Below are 21,356 nucleotides of genomic sequence, written 5' to 3' on the forward strand. Positions count from 1 at the left end.
GGTTCAACTTTAACGTTATAATTCAATTCAAGTTTATTTGTATAGCGCTTTTTACAATACAAATCATTGCAAAGCAACTTTACAAAAAATTACGTTTCTACAATATTTAGTGGTAGCTTGTGGTGACTGTCAGTTTGTGTGCATATGACAGGATTTTTCAGAAAAATCTATACAAGACGTAGTCAACCAGACGATGAACATTATTAACAGCAATTATTACAGTATATAATGCAATCACACTTGTAGCAATATTAGTTAGTTCTGTTTGTTGATTCAAGGTTAGCATCATCTGGGGTCCTCTGAGGGTCAGCATCATCTCTTCTCAGGTGTTCTGGATCCAGACTGAAGCTTGTGTATATCTTAGTTACCACGGGATGTAAATCCTGTGGCAAAACAGAGAGACAAATAGAGACATCATTAGCATAGCTGCTGATCCAACAAAGTAAAATTAATTAGTTTAACCCAAGCTAAAGAATAAGAATGCACATTTTATCCGATGCAACTGCAGTCACAATTTAAGAGATGTATTATTCGAATGAAAGCGACAAGAATACTTTTTGTACGTGAAGAAAACAAAAAGAATGACTTTTAAGTAAACAATTTGCATATCCGCTGTGTCGCTGCTGACACAGAAGAGCGTACGTTGCTTGCGTTCAGTGGATGTTCTCCAAAATGGCGCTACGGTGATGCAGAGAGACACAGAGGAGACAAATTGTTGAATAAAGTCATTATTTTCGTTTTCTTCAATGGGACAGTCACAAGCCTCCCGGTTTTCATCTGAAATATCTTAAATTGTGTTCTGAAGACGAACAAAGCTTTTACAGGTTTGGAACGACAAGTGATTAATGACCACCTTTCCCCCCACCCCCATCAATAAAATACTATAGTAAAAAAAACTATAGTGGTTTCATGTTGTTTTTAACTTTTAACATTGTTTAAATGAACATAATCATGGAAGAAATTTCTGACCTCTGCCATAATAGCATTAAATTCAAAGTAAACGGCCAGATGAGTGTTATAAGATGTAAGAGGTTATGCTCTTGAAGGTACTGTGTTTGACCTCCATATGGAGGAATCTCACGGTTAAGTGCAGCTCTTCTCCAGCAGTGGTGGATCACCGAGGGGTTAATAGTCTGTCCATGTCTGTGGCCAGAGCAAAGCAGAGATAACTGTTTACTGCTGATGAAATTACCATGTTTAGTGTTCAAGGGAAGGCAACAGATTGCATTGTTGTTTTTTACGGTAATGGACCGCAGATGAGGGAACCAACAGAGTCATTTGATCACAGATTCTCTCTCGCTCTCTCTCTCTCTCTCTCTCTCTCTCTCTCTCTCTCTCTCTCTCTCTCTCCCTCCCTCTCTCTCTCTCTCTCTCTCTCTCTCTATATATATATATATATATGTATATATACGTTTCATATATTTTTCAATAAAATAAACTAGATTTATGTTTCCACCAGGAAAGAAAAGTGCTTGCAAACAGAAAAATAATAGTTTTAGTTTAGTTTTTAGACTTTGCTGTTGCTGGGTGTCTTTGACCAAATAGATGAGACTCTCAGTTCACTCTGAATCACTTCGTCGTTTAAAATTCAAATCCCATTTCCATGAAGTTCACACATCACAAGTTAACACATTTGCATAATGCGTTCTGCGTGGACACATGGATGCATGTAAACCTGTTGTTGGGGACTTCTAAAACCAAATTATGAACTTTTCAGATGGCATTATAGGGGCACCGTAATGATGCTTTCAAAGTTTGATAGTTTTCAGTCCTTTTTTATGTTCCTCAGAAAAATAGAAAGTCACACAGCTGACTAATGACAGAATTTTCGCCGTGCAAATTATTCCTCAATATTGAAATCATGTTGTTCTTAAATCCTAGTGGTTAATTATGTCAAGTGCTTCTGAAAAAAGAAAAATCAATAGCATATCATCTGCCAAAGATCTATCTGGTGACAAAGTGTTTGACAATTACAACATCCGCCAGGGCCCAAGTGGCTTCAGGAACGTCCCTCGGCATTAGTTGTTTGTCTCGGGTGATTTCTCACTCGTTTTCTCTCTTTCCCAGTGACGAGGCCTCTCTGTGGAGGATGTGGGCTGTCATGTTCCTGCTCTCGTTTTCTCTTAACTTGACACCCCCTCGTTCATTATGCGGCTGTGACATCACCACAAGGGCAATCGTACGTGTTTGATAAACGTGAGGCTCATTAGAGAGAGAGCTGATGTATGACTGCTATTTGCTGCTTTTGTGCCACGATGTGAAGAGATAAACAATGATGCTGGGTTTCGCTCAAACACACAAACACGCCGCTATTTCACTCTGATCAGCTGCTCTATTGTAGCCTTAAATGCACATGTGTGGCGGCCCGCAAAAGCAGAGTAACCTTCAGAAACCTGCATTCAGAGCGCCCACAATCTTTCCGCCAGGCTTCGGAGTTTTGTCTGTGTGAATGCTGTCAATTTCCCCTCTCACAAAGTAGAAAATACCTTAGATGAAGTCTTACACGTGTGCTGTGATTGTTTGTCGTTACAGTCCATCTTCGGGCAGACGGTCAGTGGTCCGCCCCAGCTGCCCCTCTTCTACTCACCCATAGACACCGTGGACATCCGTGTGAAGATGTGCGGCATCACATTCCCCAACCCATTCGGGCTGGCCAGTGCTCCACCCACCACCAGCGCCACCATGATCCGCAGGGCCTTCGAACAGGGCTGGGGTTTCGCCCTCACCAAAACCTTTTCATTGGACAAGGTAAATAATGCAAATCAAACTATAGTGTTTTTTGTTTTGTATTTTCAAAACAGTGTAAAATTTTATTGTTTTTCATACCTCAGCGTTTTCAAACTTCTAATGCCAAGGACCCCAGATATGACAGTCCCCAGTTTTGTAAAAAAAAAAAAAAAAAAAAATATATATATATATATATATATATATATATATATATATATATATATATATATATATATATATATATATATATATATATATATATATATATATATATATAGTTTACTATATTCTTTACTACTAATCATGTCATTATTATATGTAGGGACCTTAGACCTTAGAAAGTATTTTCAATTTTAGTATTATTTATTTAGTATTGTAGTATTAATTCATGAATTAGCGTTTAGTTTTATATTTTCAGTTTTCATTTTAAATAGTTATTTAGTTTTTTTTTTCTTGTATATATTTCTATTTAGCTTTCTCACTTTAGTTTTAGTAATTTTACTAACTTCAATTAATTAATTAATTTAATTTGTTTTTATTATTATGGCATTTCTGTTCAGTTTTTATAGTTTCATCTAATATTTTAATTAGATTTTATTTAAGCTTTAAGCATCTGCATTGTCTCCAGTTTGTCCTCAAATTCCTAAAAATAATTTTATATCAAATAATCGTTGACATGCAATAAGACCATTGATCTGTAACATTAAAGTAAACATGAAACAGCATTCCCTATTTTAATCCCCCCATTTTAGTTTCGATATCTGAAACATTTACATTTAAAACAGAATATTTAATATGAAAAAATGTAGGAATGTTAAACAAAATGGTAAATTTAGCGTTAATGTTAACCAGCAGGTCTAGGAAAATTTTGATAAGAATTGGCTGATTTCATATTGAAATTGTTTTGATTGCATGCTGTAATGTCATGACAAATCTGAACATTGATTTGAGATCTCTTGTGAAACTTCATATGAGACACGTGAGATTACTGGGCCTTTTTCTTAAAAGCACTTGTCTCCATTTAATCACTTTTGTCACAAAAGCTCTCATTTGTGTTCTTTCTTTCCTTCGTGTTTCATCCAGTATCTCAAGTAACATTTATAGTGTATTTTTTGTAGACTCTTATTTGATTCAATTAACAGATTAATCTGTAGAGAGAAAGGTGATATGACACCGTGACAGATGTTATTTTCACCTCCTCTTTATTCTGTGCTTAAAGCCATTTAAGTGTGATTACGATTTGTTATGATTTTAAATGTTGTCGCTAAAATGAACATGCACTCAAATTGTTTGAATTATTCTTTTTCAATGTTAAAGAATCAGATTTGGTATGAAAACTAACAGTTACATTAACTTGAAATATTCTCTCTTTTTAGCAAAGTCAATATTAATCAGGTATAGATGTTTGTTCTGTGTTTATTCTCATTAACAGCACTAGGGATATTAAATGAAAATAAATAAAAGCTAAATAAAAGAAGCCCCAAGATTTAAACTAAAAGACAAGCACTTGAACTCGTGATAGACAACGCTATAGTAATGCAGCGAGTTCCATATGCTGCTGACAGGAGGCAGGAGTGGGAAAGACTGAGTCAAATATTTTTTTTCCGAGCCGTGGTCCTCGGCACTCAGCTGTTTTCAGACGGTGAGGGACAGCATGTGAAGTGTGTAAATGATGTTTCTCCTGCTCTGATGTGTGAGTGAGTGATGTAGCTGTTCCTGTTTTATAGACCCCTGCCACCTGCCTCCATTTCTGCTTTTATAAACTGTGTGCCGGCCCTTCGGAAAAGGTCAGCTTTTTATTTCCAGAGACAAGCAGCAGTGGGAGGGAAGAGGTGGTGCAGTGGCGTAGACATCATTTCAGAAGTGAGAAGTGTCAACAGTATTTATTTATTGGTGTACAGGTTTTATTTTTTTCTTATCTCTTATTTTTAATTGGTTAGAAAATCAAATAGCCTACACTTCTTGAAAATTTGTACTATAATATTTTTTCCTATATTTTCCTAATGACAATTGCATGATTGGTTTATACTTACTACAAACCCTTTTTGTCAACTTTTAATCGCAGAATAATGCGGAAAATTAATTTTGTAGTTTCTTTACTGTAATAAATGATAGACCCAGTTAGCACTTCATTATTAATATATTTTGTTTTTTACCTGGAGATGCAAAACACACATGAACCATATATTGTCGCAATTGAGCGTTTATCATCTTCATGTTTCATTGGTCAAAATGTTTCTGCTTTTTATATTTAGCTTCGCTACAGCTATAGCTGGATACCTTTGTCCATATTAGTAATTTACTGGCATGTCTTACAGGGATACTCCACCCCAAAATGAAAATTGTATTATTAATCACTTACCCCCATGTGGTTCCAAACCTGTAAAAGCTTAGTTCGTCTTCAGAACTCAATTTAAGATAGTTTGGATGAAAACCGGTAGGCTTGTGACTGTCCAATAGACTGCCAAGTAAATTTCACCATCAAGGTCCAGAAAGGTATGAAAGACATCATCAGAATAGTCCACCTGCCATCAGTGGTTCAACCGTAATGTTACTATTTTTGTTTTCTTCCCGTACAAAAAGTATTCTTGTTGCTTCAGAATGTTACTGTTGAAGTCGTGGCCTAAGGTTGTGTGTTCGAGTCTCGGGCCGGAAATACACGACCTAGGTCCCCTTGAGCAAGGCACTGAACCCCCAACTGCACCCCGGGCGCTGCAGCATAAATGGCTGCCCACTGCTTTGGGTGTGTGTGTGTGTGTTCACTGCTGTGTGTGTGCGCACTTTGGGTTAAATGCAGAGCACGAATTCTGAGTATGGGTCACCATACTTGGCTGTTTGTCACTTTCACTTCATGTCTTTCAAACTTTTCTGGACTTTGACAGTGTAACTTACTTGGCAGTCTATCGGACAGTCACAAGCTTCCCAGTTTTCATCCAAAATATCTTAAATTGTATTCGGAAGATGAACAAAGCTTTTACGGGTTTGGAACAACATGGGGGTAAGTGATTAATGACCAAATTTTCATTTTGGGGTGGACTATCTCTTTAAGTTAATTACTTCTATGAGTCCGTTTGGACTTTCTGTGCGACAGCGCCCTCCGGCTTTGAGTATGAATGAAACTACAGGATACACAACAGGGGAGGTAATGTTCACAATAATGTTCACATCGCCTCATTTTAGATATGAATAAAACATCAGGCCAATCATAGACTGTCTTGTCTCTTTGCATTCCAATGTACATTTATTCACATTAGCCCTTGAAAACATCTTTGTGAACACAATTGCCTGTAAAAAGTGTGGGGGACTAATTTATATTTTCTTAAAAGAGGGGGTCCCCCACCTCCTCCACGTATTCTACACCCGGTGGTAAGAAATAGTTAAAGTGGAAGCTGCCTAAGATCACATTACCTTCCCTCTCTGACAACCTTCTTTCTTGACTAAAAGAGGAAGTGGACGACTGACGGTCGGCTGCAAAGTTGTCTGTTTGAACTTTGTAGCTCGTGTGGATTCCCCACCCCACCCCCTACTCTCTCGAGTCCTGCTTTACTCTTGACATTTGTAGATGCCAGATTGGGCTGTAATATACTGTCGCATCTATTGCCTGCAAGCATATGCCGAAATACCACCTGATATCTCTGTAAACAGAAATCATATTATTCTTTATTGTGTGCTCAGTGGGAGAGATTGTAAGGGGGCTTTTCTTTGGGGAAAAAGGATAAAGCAGTTCTTAATGTCAATATGAATGAACAGCCGCTATGCTACTGTCACCCGCCTTAAACACAGGAGATTTCTCTTTTTTTAAATCTTGTGTTTTTTTTTTGGTTTGTTTTTTTTCACTACACCCCCCTCCCCTCCCCTCCCCCATATCGTAACATTACCGCCACATGCTATTGATAGAATTTGAGATGCTTAGAGCATTGTCTTCGAATATGAGAATCTTCACGCTTTCTGGTCTCGTCGCTTTTGCTCAGCATTGGTAATTAGCTCGGGTTGCATGCTAGATCAGTGGAGGACTGCCTAACAAAGCTCTGTGACCGTTAATTAGGATTAATGAACTGTATAGCACATGCAAACGTGTTGTTTTCTTGCTACCCCTTTGAAAAAGAGGGCGAAGGATGCCATCTTCCAAAGGACCCACTGGAATTACATCCTTTTTTCATGAATTATGTTTTTTTGTTGTTGTGCATCACACCAAATACAGGAGTGTTAGATATGTGATTGATGCATTTGGCCCGTTTCGGACTGATTACGGATTCGTAGGCTACCTTCAGGGCTGAAGGCAACTGAGCCCAATTAGCTTTTTGACTGGACAAGTCTGGTTAAATCACACCTGTAATTGGAGCTAACCTGATTAATGGCAAATGCACCAGTGTGCCACCAATCAGCACCTCAAAAGGGACTTGTAGGTGATACTTTTAGCCGTTGGATTTTATACTTGTGCACTAATAGTTCCTTTGTGTCTTTCACGTGAGATTTCCAGCACTTTAACCTGTGAGAAAAATAAATGATTGCTGTTGACCCGCTAGACTCCCGCCCACCATAGAAAGCTCTTAAACTCTTTAACTTTATCTTAAAAAACTTTATCCGCACATCGGTCTATTCTTGAACGTGCCTTCTCACCTCGGCGTAGGAGGATTTAGTGGGCAAATCTGAATGAACTAAATATTAAGACAGACTCTCAACTTTTTAACCGTGGTTAAAAACAAAAGAAATGGCACAGGGAATCCGGCACACACGCAAACACCCACACATTTACTGTACGTCTCAGATCGAGGTTTTTAATTTAATGAGAAGTGTTGGATGAAGCTCCATGGTAACACAGATGAAGTGTGATGTGTCCCCTCACCCCAACGCACACTATTGTCACTTGCTCTCTCGGCATCTTCTGCATGGCTTTATATGTCTCTCTGCTAATTAGCAACCAAGAATTAATCAACTGCAGCATTTTTATCAAGAACAGAAAGGTTAAAGGTCGTGAACCTCACACGTGCACTCACAATACACATGTACACACCCTCTTACTGTTTGAGTGTTTAATAGGTGGTGCTGGTGATGTGTAATTCTGTAAATGAGCATTTCGTCGCGCTACAGGTCTCAGGGTGGGATAATGAGATATTCTGTCAGTTTTGTTCTCATCAAGCTTGTATCTCGCAGCTTAGGCTCAGTCAGCAATGGACTTTATTTTTATTTATTTACATACAGTATTTATTTTCTGATATGGATCCATGTTTATAGCTTTGGACTTACATATATTATCATTTTATTTCTTTAGTAAATTGTTTCAATTTGAATTCACATAGGTTTAAACTAGAATCATATTTAAACATCAATATTTTTGGCTTGATTAAACACAGAAAGCTTCATATGCATGTGTTTAATGAAGAAAAAAAATAAAAACACGACTATTAAGTTTTCTTCACTAGTACTAAGGAGAGCTGTTTCAGTCCCTTTAGATTGCTCGCTGTAGCTGGAGATTGGCACAAACCAGCATGCACTGTATTCAGGCTCATTTCCATTTCACACCAGCAGGAGAGAATTCTGGGATGGGGGCCCCCTGAGAGTATTTGGAAGTGACACAGCCATTTCTGCACTTCCAGCTCTGTGACAGAGTTAAAGCGGAGAGATGGATAGCCTCCCATAGCTGCATGCTGGCCTGCTGTGAAGAGAGAAAGAGAGGGAGAGAGAGTGCAAAACAGCTAGCACAACTCTATTGAGGGTCCCTACACATGCACACACACTCACTTAAAAAAAATTGAATTATTGTTTTTTGCTAAAGCTGATTCTGATATCTAGAGTGCATGATGGTCATATATTTCTGACAGTGTCATTTTATAGTTTACCTTCGCAAATGAGGTATACACAGTTTCTTTAAGTAAAACGTGAAAATCGAAAAATGTACACAGTTCCACGCTCTGGCAACCTTCAAGCAATGTAAAAATCTAGTTCAGGCTTCATTTTATTTGCTTTCTTTGAGACACAATGCTCTCTAATAACAGTCTTTGTACTAGTGGCTTAGCTAGAGTGGCTGTTGACGAGAGGTTTTTGACCGAGAACTAGCTCATGATTGCACTGTAAAATGTACCATTATTGTCCTCACGCCCCCTGTTTAATCACAGATCGTTGAAGAGGATTCTCTCGTGCTCCCCTCAGGGAAAACATCTCGAAGATGTGTTTGTAATGCAGAGGAGCCGTCTGCGGTGATGGGGGACAGACCGTCCCCATCTCGCACCTACCTCGCACTTAACTAACATGTGTCTTTCGTTGTACCCATCTCATCAGTCGTGATTATGCTGTGCCTCCGTTCAGTTGGCATGCATTAGGGGAGGGGATGAGAAAATAAACAACTAAGGTGCTTTTCGACTCCGGAATAAGCATTGGAAAAGTGGGTCTGTCAAAGCAGTCACTACGATCTGAGAGGTGTTGACTAATTGCCTGCTAATTACACAGTAAATTGTCTAATTAAGCTGATGGTTAATTAGGGTAAGCTTGCACGGCAAGTCTTGTGGAAGTCGCTCTCTCTCTTTCTTTCTTTTTTTTTGTTTGTTAACAGAGAGAGAACGAGAGAGATTGTGGCATGCCTGGAAACCTGGCTTTGTAATTGGCACACTGGCAGTGACTGGCGGTTAACATGACACAGAGAGGCGATAGAAGTAAAGACTGACAGAATCGGGGGTTTGCGGCAAACAGCACCACTTGTCATTTGTGCAGGGGCCCGAGCTGCGGCCCCCCTCATGTCGCCAGCGATGCTGTGACAGCCAACAGTATTGCACTCAACCAAACTCCTCAAAACCAGTTTATGCTCCTTTTTCTAACCTTACAGAATCCTTGGCCTGCTGCTTTTAGACCAGCTTTTGTGTCTTACAGTTGGAGCCAAAATCTGAGTGTTTTATTTGTTTGCTATCAGAAAACAAATTTTGAAGTTATAAAGTGAAGACAAAAATATGCATTTCAGATTTCAGCACTATTTCTAGGTCACCGTCAAAGCAAAATTGTGACTATTTACATTGCATTGACAAAACCATGTATTAAGACATTCTATAATTCAATAATTTTTTTCATTGAACTTTCCACTCTTATAATAAAAATTTTGTATGTTTTAATTTAAAAAAAAAAGTAACTAGTAGTCTCAGATTCTTGGGCCCCAATTTAATTTGGTATTTTGTGGACTAACTGCCTTTATATATATTTATTGTATTTTATTTCAATTTGTAAAATGTTTTTTTTTTTTTTTTACAATTTAATGATTTTTTTATTTATTTATTTTTACCTGTTTAATTCAATTGTTTATTTTAATTTTCCAACAGTTTTGTTTAATTTTTTTCACTGTAATAAGTGGCACATTGCAATCTGGATTAAAACCTTTAATATTTCTATTCAATTTTCTATTCAAATTTACTTCCAAACAAGCATTACAAACAATAGTATCTTACAGTCATCTTAAACCAGCATGTTTAAAAAAAATTATACCTACATAAAGAGTATCTAGACATTTAAAAGATTGAAATTTAACACCTTTAATCTTCAAACATGTTATATTCGACTTCAAAGTAATTTTGGTATCATACATTTACAAACAAACATATAATTTTGGCACGGTTAGGCATTAGACGTGTCAAAAGAATGTGTGTTGCTGCTGGAGTATGACTCAGATTTATGCATTTTTTTCTACTTTCAGTAATATTTCTATTTAGATATTTTTTCTCAGAAGCAGATGAATGATTGCAAGCCGAGAATCATGTCACGTGTAAACTGTGCCATCTCATCGCTGGCATTTTGTCAGCCGGTTATCCTGATAAGAGCCGCCTGAAACGGAGAGACGTGATACACGACAAGGCGATTCCCTCCATCTGTCCTGTCATCTAATCAATAGAGACAGAGATAGGGAGACAGTCACTGTTCAATCACTGCTTCTTCAAGTCAATCAGGATGCAGTGAATACTGCCGGTGGATCAATTCAGCAAATGTCAATGGTGAAATTCACAACTTTTAGACAAAGACGACACAGCTTCCGTAACCTCAGCGTAACTGCCATGTCTATAGAATGAATGGACAAATAATCATATTTATCACTTCCTGCAAGTCATAGACCAATGTGTTCTCTCTAAAAAAGGACAAACGAGACCCAAAATGACAAAAAACAATAAAAAGGATTGAAAAGACGAAAATGGTAAACAATCATGTTTTGTACACACATCTTTTGTGTTCCTTCAGTTTAATTTGAATAAATTACAGCCCAAGAAATGGTGCAAGCGTCAAGTGCAAGTTTATTTACCACTTAGTTTCCATAAAAAAGCAAAGCACAATAGAACAATAGCAAGATAGAACTGACATGTAGAACAACAGTCACAGTCCAGTGGTTTGTGTTTATTTAACAAGCAAATTAGCTGAGGTGATGCCGATCGGGGGCATTGTCGTGTAAAAAAAAAAAAAAAAATTTGAAATGAAAAGAAAAGTCCAATCACCCAGGCTCATTAGCTACAGCTACATGTTTACATTTATAAATATACCCGTTTAATTGGGAGATCAAAGCACTCCTCACTACCTTTTACATGGCTGAAAGGGCAAATAAGTTGAGCTTTGCTGATCTCTTTAATCTACTAATTTGATCAAACTCTTCGTTCTTTGGGCGCTTCACTTCCTATAAAGCATGACACCGAGGTGAATGAGTGTTGCTTCCTGTTTTTTCATGTTTCTGTCAGTGACGTCTGATGATCAATGAGCTGTCCGCTCTGTTTTCTGGATTATTTGAAGTGCAGCCTACTAAATCTTTATGTCAGCAGTTTTAGCTGCTTCATATACTTTTATTAAGTGCACAGGGTATGGTTGTTGGGTCGTGTGAGTATTGTTAGGTTGTTTCATCCAATACTCAATGCAGCAATTTTATGTTGTATAAAATAAAAAAAAAGAAAGTTTGTCTTTAGCTCTGTTCTCTGATGTCTTTGGTGAGTTTACTTTTTAAAGTTTAAAACCTGTTTTCTCAAGGACTTTTATATTGTTGCTCCAAGCGTTTTATGGAAAAGATGATGCTCAATGAATGACCTTGTACATAATAGTTTATTTAGGAGTTATTGAACCAGGAATACATTTACAATTCATTTTAACATGGTTTTTTTTAAAGCAGATGATGAAGCATGATTGTTTCCCATGTTAAAAGAACAATTGGGTCTTAAAATGAATTATAGTATTAAAATACTATATTATATTATTATTCATTTAATTCATATTCAAATCTAATTTTTAAAATCGCTAATTATTATTATACTATTTAATTCATATTTAAAAATTCCAAAAATAAAAAAAGTACAAATTTCGTCTCAAGGGTACTTTAACTAGATGATGCCATTCATATGAGTTCTGTTGGCAGTAAAGGTTGGAAACTATTCCCATAGGTTATAATCCTAGTACTATAGTACTATACTATATTTAATATAATAAATCAAAGCCATTGCCGAGACCCTCAATCCAATACAAATTATATCCAAGTGAATGTTTATCCCTAAAGCTGAGAGTGACAAATATATAGCATGGTCTAATTTCAGACTTGTTTGTTGGCCTGCGTTGATTGGACGTTCAAAGAGGGAAGCCACGGGCCAGTGCTTGTGACTTCCCTTTGCACCTAGAAAAGTAATTGGTTAAAAGAACTAATGACCAAGCTGACAGACAATATCCCTGTTCATTTATCAAACAGGGTTAATATCCTCCGTTCTGACTTAAATTTATGAAGTCTCTTTTAGGCGAACTAATATCACGCACTTCACCGGATTGCAATCATGTTTAGCAGTGCAAAATTTCTCCAATAGTAGCTTTTAGTTTGCAATTTGAGTTTTCTTGTGTGTATGTACGTACAGTATGTGTAGTTAGGCATTGGATTTATTTGTTTGTTTTTTTTAAAGATATTTTGTCCAAAAGCATGCGCTATGAATTCAGTGGGTTTATCGACTGCATGAGATTCAAATCAATTTTTACAAAACCAACATTCATTTTCCACGATTCAGTGAATGTCATGCTTGCCTCTATTCCAGAATTGTTACTCTGTCTTATTTAAACAGCATGAGGCCTTGAAACTTAAAGAGTTTTTTTTTTAATGGAGCAGAATTCTATTCACACGAGTTGGAGGAATGAAAGGCAGTTGTGTCGTATTGTGCCTCTGAGTCCTTTCAATGAAGGAAAGAAAGTTGTCACATGGTTTATCAAGGTTCTGCGAGTGCAGATGTGCCTCTGGGATGTTGTCATGGATTCAAGGTTGCTTTGATTTTAAGTGACAGCCATGGAGAGAGGATTAAAGCAGACATGGAGATCATTGTCAGAAATCTCAGTAGACATCAAGGCGTGAACATATGGAAGAGCTCACCAAACATGCATGTATCCACTTTCAAATAGGGCCGAGGTAGCTGAACGCACTCCTTTGTTTAGAATCCAAATATCTATATTTCCTTGCGATGACAGGAGGATTAGTTGATGTTTAAAGGTTTGTTTGTGTAGTTGCCATCATGTCACTTGTTATTTCCATAGGATACAGAAGTAGTTTGTTTGAGGAATGTCCAGGCTGCTCTTACATACAATAAAAAGTGGATAGGGACTAGAGCTGTGATGTTTCAACAAAGACAAAGACCAAACTCATTCCATAAAATTACTTGCATGCTGTTTTTTTTTTTTTTAAGTTTTGTAATGCCTTCTTATATTTCTAATGAAATGTACAGTACCATTCTTAATGATTTTGAAAGAAGTCTCTTATTCTCACCAAGGCTGCATTTATGTGATAAAAATACAGTAAAAACAGTAATATTGTCAAATATTATTACAATTTTAAAACTGTTTTGTATTTAAATATAACTTTAGATATTATTTATTTTTGTGATGGCAAAGCTGAATTTTCAGCAAAATTACCCCCGGTTTTCAGTGTCACATGATCCTTCAGAAATCATTTGAATATGCTGATTTGCTGCTCAAGAAACATCTATTATTCTCAATTTTGAAAACCGTTTTGCAGTTTAATATTTGAAAGTGACGTGACATTCAGCCAAGTATGGTGACCCATACTCAGAATTCGTGCTCTGCTTTTAACCCATCCAAAGTGCACACACACAGAGCAGTGATAACACACACACACTGTGAACACACACCCGGAGCAGTGGGCAGTCATTTATGCTGCGGCGCCCGGGGAGCAGTTGGGGGGTTCAGTGCCTTGCTCAAGGGCACCTAAGTCATGGTATTGCAGGTGGAGAGAGAACTGTACATGCACTCCCCCCCCCACCCACAATTCCTGCCGTCCCGAGGCTCGAACTCACAACCTTTCGATTGGGAGTCTAACCATTAGGCCACGACTTCCTAGGGCAGGAGCCAACTCTGAGAATGCGGGCATTCTCTTATTTTGTAAAAGCCACGATACATTTTCAAAAAGAACAGCAGTCATTTGAAATGTAAATCTAGGAACATTGTAAATATCTTTACTGTCACTTTCCAATCAATGTTACGTGTCCTTGCGGAATACAATTATTATCTTTAAAAAACAAAAATCAGGATTTGTGATTTGACATAGAAGCCAAGATGACAGTTTAATAAATTTCAGCCCATGTGTGTGTCTGTGGGTCGCCTTGATTTTGCCAAGTAAGACATGTTCCTGGATCAACATCTTTTGATAATCCTGGATCAACATTATTATCCAAAAATATAGATTTAACCCAATCCCTACCCCTAAACCTAACCCTACCCATAATTTATTCCTAAAATCAGTGGGAAATGATACCTGATTAACAAGAGTGAAGAAACACCTAACCCTGATTGTTAGCCTAAAACAGATATTTCCTGGAAAGTTATATCTCAATTCTGATTGGTTGATTGGAATTTTGTTCCAGGATCAACAAGGATGTTGATCCAGGAACATGTTGTTCTTGGTGAAATGTGTGTGTTTTTCCACAGAAAGAAAATATCCTAAATGTTTAATTTTAAGGTGAACTATCTCTTTAAGAGGGTCTAAAGTCCCATGTTACTCATATTTACAGGAACAACACGTTTTAAAAGGATCACTCACCCACCCCCCCCCCCCCCCACACACACACACACACCAAAAAAAATCATGTTTTACTTATTCATGTAATTCCAAACCTGCATTACATTCCTTCTTCTGTGGAACAGAACGAGCATAGATGTTTAGAAAAAAATGTCTGTGTTATTTCAATGTTGCATGGAACCCATTGGCCTTTAACATATCTTCTTTTGTGTTCCACAGAAGAAACTTGTACAAGTTTGGAACAACTTGAGGCTGAGTAAATGATAAATGAATGTTCATTTGTGGGTGAACTATCCCTCATGATCAAGGTGGTACACCAGAACTGCAGCTTTACTCTCTCTGTCTCTTTCTTTTTATTTAATTAATTTATTTTTTCTTTTTCTTTTTTCTTTGGTGTTCTGTGTCGGTTGGCCTGGGTATGAGGACGTGAACCAGCCGGGGTTTTTTTTTCCTGTCATGGCTATTTATAATGATTAATGCCCCGACTTGGGGCCACTCAGTATAATTATGGCTCTTCAAGATTTTATTATTTTATTTGTCTGCTCTCCATCCTGCAGTGACTCTAAGGGCCCCACAGAAATCAGATGCAGTGCCAGTGCAAATGTCATCCACAAAAGCTTTTTCTGCTCCTTTTCTGTTTTGGAGTCATTTTTAAAAAGATATTTCCTTTGGGAAGGGAAGGGAAGGGAGGGTTTATGTGAATCTCTTAACTTCCCCATAATCACTTTTTTTCTTTTTTTCTTTTGATTCCTCGTACTGAATAGCAATCATGATTCTAACACATCTGTCATCATAACAAGTAAAATAATATGCACATCCTGTAGTCATTTTGCAGTGTGATTTTTATTGTTATTCTTTATGTTTGTGTGAGTGTGGTTCTTGCATACAATAGTTATACAAATGCAGTGAGAGGAGACTAATCTCGCAGATCAATTCTGGTGATCCAGGCTGTCTGGAAAGCAGGTACAATCCATGCAGAATGCTGAGCGTTTCACCCAAATGAGTCTATAATGCATTTAACAAGCAAGACTGATGGTGTAATTTGCATTAGAGTAAGGCTTTGTGTCAAAGGAAGGCTGACACAGCTAGTGCAGGTGGTTTATGTTAAATACATATGCTTAATGATCTAGCTCCTCTTATTGAGACAATACAGTGAGACCACAATGAAAATCTGGGTTTCAAAGTCTAAGTTAAACCTGGAAATAAAGTTTTTAGATTTTTTTTTTTTCATCAAACTTTTTTTTTTTTTTTTTGATTGCACCATTAAATGTCTTGCCTCGTTCTTACAATCCAGACTCCCGGTAAGAAACTGCATGCATTGTCCCTGCAGTTTTGATCTTCTGAAATAAGACAATTACCGCGGGATGCTGGATCTGAATAGCAAAGCATTTGATATGGTATTAGTTCAAGCCTGTGGTTTAATGTGCGGGATTATCGGCCATTGAGCAGTATATTCCGCACTTGATCTCCCCTGCGTGTCTAGAGAGGGTGAGAGCAAGAGATAGATGGAAAACAGCAGCGCGCATCTTCCTCGGGATAATGATACGTGTAAGGAGAAACAGATATTCCATTGCTGTGTCGTTTCAAAGGTGGTTTGTAAAAGCCTGCTAAAATATGCAGATGATCGCAGTGAACATGAGTGCAGTAGTGAATTATGATGGTATGATCATACATCCAGACTCTATTGCTTGTATGCAGTCTGTTCATGTGGCAGTGTGAGGTCAGAGTACAGTATATTCTCATTAGTATGTGAAAGCGTGTGGACACGGGTTGTGATGTTAGCACGAGTGTGTGAGCGTGGCGGCGGTGTAGTGTGCTGCATTTTGATTAGTAGTTCTTGCATGTGTCTGCTTCTGAAAGCCTGTTTGTTGTACAGGAGGATTAGGGGCCTGTTGTGCTGTGATAAAACGTTGTTAGCTCAAAAACACACATGCAATGGTGAGCGAGACTGAGCCTCTCTAGGGGGAAAAAAAAGAATTAGGTCCTTCCTTCATTTCCTCACAAGTCACAGTCTGCGAATGGTCAGTGGGACCCCAAGTGGACAGAGTCCTTACAAAAACCAGCAAATAGCCAGAGGGTGTCCAGCCACGTACAGTGGGGTCCAAAGGCTGAGAGCACCAGTGAAAATGCTTGCATGATTAACATACAAACCTACGTGACTTGCTTCAGTAGAACAAAAAAGGTGGATGTTTGTAAATATGTTTCCTAGCCACTCATTTCAATACAATGAAAGTAATTGAAAGTGCTATAAAAGTATCATAAAAAGATCAATCTAGAGTTGATCTTTTGAGTCTGAGCTTTTCAGTGAATCAGTTTGTCCAGTTCACAAACCAGTCTAAATGATTCATTTAAAAATTGGACCAATTTGTTCCGATTTGAATTACATGTGTACTAATCAAACTGATTCAGATTATTTGGGGGGGGGGGGGGGGGGTGAGATCTTTTCAGTTAATCGGATGATCCAGTTTTCAAAAACCGAATTATCTGTTCACTAGATGGACTGTTTTGTTTATTTCAAAACCACTCTAAATGATTTGTTTAATAATTGGACTGATCTGTTTCTTTTGAGTGAAATATTTTCAATGAATCAGTTGATCCAATTAAGAAACGTTGATATGTTTGCTAATCAAGCTGATTTGGTTATTTTGAATCAGATATTGTGAATTGTTGATCCAGTTCACAAACCCAGTTTGAAAGATTTGTTTATTAACTTTGGTTCTTTTCATTCAGGAATGAGTTGATCCAGTTTACAAAACAGGTGTGAATAATACTGTATACTAATCGGACTGATTCCAATCTGATATTTTGAATAAATCAATTGATCCAGTTCAAAAAACCGATCTGAAGGCTTCATGAATGAAAGTGGACCATATTTATGACATTTTAGAAGTTTGGAGCTTGAAAGCCAGTCTTCATTCATTCATTGTAATTGCTTGCAGTAGAATTCTAATTCAATAAATATTTATTAAAATTTTGTTTTAGCTAATTTCAGGTTAAAATTGAAGAAATCTTAGATTTATAACATGTTCTTAGACATTTGGACCCCACTGTGGGTTGAAAAAGAAACCCATATGATATGTCCATCCCGGGCAGGTTTTATCCCGTCTTCTTCTGCTGGTGGCAGTCATGCATACTAACACTCTGGTCTGTGTAGAGGAATGAATTTCCGTCTTATGTCCATCGGCACTCGTCTTTGGGAATCCAATTTGCATTGAGATGCATGCTGGGAAGGAGAGAATGGGAAAGGGAGCATGTGTATGCGTGCGTGTCTTATCTCCCGTCGCTGCGTGTGGCACCTGTTTCAGCATGCCAGACCTTTGTCTTTGGGTAATTTTCATGGTTTCTAGTTGCTTAATATTAAATGTCCTGTTCCACCCTCGCCTGATAATCCAAAGCGCCAGCAGCCAAGTGTTCGTCACGGATTCATTAAACATAGACTTCCAGATTGGCCTGGAGCTGATGGGATGGTTGTCTGAATTCCCAACAGAGTCTTCACTGGAGAGCGTCTTTATCTTTAACCACAAGCCATGTATGAAAATGTCACTCGTCAGACAGAGCTCAAACACTTCATTGCAGAACCAGACACTTTGAAAACATTTTTTTTTAAATATATATCTGAATCAAATATCTGCTAGCAAATTGGAATAAGTGTTCTGAACAGAACATTTTCTTGTTATAAATGATGCACTGAAATCAGAAATGTAAGTGTTGTGGCTTTTAGTCCATGTATGTATATTAGCTTTGATGTTGTCTGTATGTGTACTCCTAAACCTAAAATAAAAATAAATGCATAATAATAATAATAACAATAATAATAGTTATTTTATTATTATTATTATGAAAATGTATATGATGTATATAATGAAAATGATTCAATAATGTTTATTTATTGCATTTTTTTTTTCAAAGTTAATAAATATTTTGTTTTAGTTTATGTATATGTTTGCTTATTTATTTTGCTTGTTAACCCACCTAGATTATTAAAGTGTTAAAATTAATTTAATAGTAGTAGTATTACATTTTTATTTTATTATTATCATATATATATATAGTGTTGTGTGTAGTGTAGTTACCAGGGCATCAAAATCTAGTTGCTATGGGCTTACAAGTGTTTTTAGTATATTTTTAGATAGTTGCTAGTGAACTAGAGCATTGCTTGTCATAGCCTCTATATATTCTTATCTCTAAATATGGCTCATATCTCTATTGCAGTATGACTTTGCTGTTTTGTTCTGTTTTCTTCTGTTTTATTGTCCACCAGGTGAAAATGGGAAGTCTGTTCACACCTCTTCTCAACAAGCTGCATGATTTGAGATGTCATTCATGTCCACAGCACAAACTACACGTTTTATATTTAAAGTTGGAAGTTTGTTCCGATCCCTAAGCATAAGTATGGGTATTACAATAATGATTTAATTACTTGCAAGCACGAGAAATAAATAAACTTATGTAAAAATTAATTAAAATGAACTAAAAATCCTTAATGAATAATACAAAAACAAACCACACATTTGGAGCCTCACTTCTAAATCAGATTTATGCTAATTAGATCACATTTTCAATGAAAGTTTCTTGTCTCCATGGCTTGAAAAGTGTTCAAATGTTGTAAAATGAAGTTTGCGTGTCATTATTATAATTGTTCTGTAACGGCGTAGATTCTAATTAGGATATGCAAATCGTCCTCTCACACTGTTAAATTATGATGGATAGTTTGTCAGAGTTCAAAGGATTAAGCTGTCACTCCCTTTTGTTTGTTCTGGTGAGTTTATCGGTTCAGTTTTCACAGCAAGAGAAGATGACGAAATGCAAAATGTAATTTCTTAACCCTTTAGCCTCTTATCACCGCAGATTTTAGACACATTGGATTAAAACAAGTTTATCTTTGTCTTTAATTAATGAGGCTTGCTAAGGATTAGAACAAACCCCTAACCTTCAGTATTAAACGTCAGCGCATATCTGGTCCCTCACCGTTTGTGCTACAGACATGAATGATACCTCAAATCATGAAGCTTGTGGGGAATTTCTTTTCTACATTACAAGTGTTAGATGGAGACCAGAATATCATTAACTCTGAGAAAACCATAAACTCTTAAAAAAATAAAGGTTCATTATTGCTATATATAGTCTCACGAAGAACCTTTAACATCATTGGAACACTTTTAAAAATAAAGGTTCTAAAAGAGTGTTTTCACTGTGATTCAGTAGAAGAACAATTTTAGGTCCCTCAAAGAACCTTCCAGTGAACAGAAATTAAAAGAACCATTTTCTACAAAATTTTAATAATCCATAGAACTTTTTGTGTAATGGAAAGGTTCTATGGAAGTTAAATGTTCTTCATGAACCCATCAATGCCAATAAAGAACCTTTATTTTTAGGAATGAAAGGTTCTCTATTGTGTAAAGAGGTTCTTCTTTGTCATCGCTGCCAAAACATGTAAATATAAACTCAGTTTGTGATTTGCACATACGTTTGAAATATGACATTGAAACAGATTTCTTGGCCAGACCCCAGAAGATGCATCTACATCGGTGAGAGCATCAGTTCATTGGCTTGGTGGAACCTAATATCAAGGGCCAAAGCCATTATCCAATAGCTGTTCACTGGATGCCAGGATCCTCATGACTCTGCCAGCTTCATTAGCTGGGCTTCTAATTTAGCGTGTGAACTGATTACTGTCTGGCCACTATGACCTGTACTCTGTACATCCAATCAGTGATGAATATTATAGCAGTCTGGCAGGGAATCCTTTGGGACACTAATGCAAAAAAACACACATTTTCAACCACAGCTTAATGCAGTACAGAGAACATCTATCAAGGCTCGTGGGCATGCTGGCACTATTGAGAAAAGACAAGACTCTGCTGCATGTATAAAATGTAGTCTGGGAAAGTGTGAGAAAGGGAAGATATTAGTGTGAACTGATGGATGAATGACTTTATTTTGTAATGTAAAAACCTTTTTTATTTTTGTTCAAGTAGACTTCATTTACCCTACTGCACGGCACAATTTCAATCGTGTATGATTAAATATGAATTTAGCTCCACTTTAAAGCCCCCTTTGGGAAGAGGGAAGGAGAAATAACGCTATTGAATTTGTGTCATGAATTTCTGTAGAATATGGTTGTAATTTTCTACAATATGTTGTTCTGCACAGAAATTATAGCCGCGGAGCATATTTTATAGCAGTGGAGTCTGTTGGGATAGTCGAATTTGTAGGTCTGGCTCAAAAGTGTGGGTCTTTTCCCCTAGTACGCTAATTATTAGTCATTAATGGAAGTGGCTTGAGGTCATGTACCTATGAGGGAATTTTTGATCTGAATGGTAACTGCTTAAGTCCAAACATTTTCTCTCTATCTCTTTTTTTTTCTTCATTCAGGATTTGGTAACCAACGTGTCTCCGCGTATTGTGCGTGGAACCACTTCTGGACCAATGTTTGGTCCCGGGCAGGGCTCCTTCCTGAACATTGAGCTGATCAGTGAGAAGACGGCTGCCTACTGGTGCAAGAGTGTCACGGAGCTCAAAGCTGACTTTCCTGACAATGTAAGTTGGACACGAGGACAGATCACATGACTTGAACAAAACCCAAAAGGAACATTGTATTGAGTAAATGGACTAGTGA

At 37.2% G+C, this 21,356-nt stretch overlaps 1 protein-coding gene across 4 annotated transcripts in view; it reads left to right on the top strand.

The window, feature by feature from the left end:
* The window catches only part of LOC132124202 (dihydropyrimidine dehydrogenase [NADP(+)]-like), a 159,376-nt gene that overhangs the window by 82,451 nt on the left and 55,569 nt on the right, over nt 1–21,356 (top strand). For all 4 annotated transcript variants that reach the window (XR_009426728.1, XM_059535112.1, XM_059535111.1 and 1 more), the window contains exons 13-14: nt 2,533–2,748; nt 21,113–21,277. Coding sequence is in view for 3 of the 4 variants with exons in the window: in XM_059535112.1 (XP_059391095.1) it covers nt 2,533–2,748; nt 21,113–21,277 (381 nt within the window). In the remaining variant the exon portion in view is untranslated. The remainder of the gene's footprint in view (nt 1–2,532; nt 2,749–21,112; nt 21,278–21,356) is intronic.

Source organism: Carassius carassius, chromosome 42 (assembly GCF_963082965.1).
Source record: "Carassius carassius chromosome 42, fCarCar2.1, whole genome shotgun sequence".
NCBI lineage: Eukaryota > Metazoa > Chordata > Actinopteri > Cypriniformes > Cyprinidae > Carassius > Carassius carassius.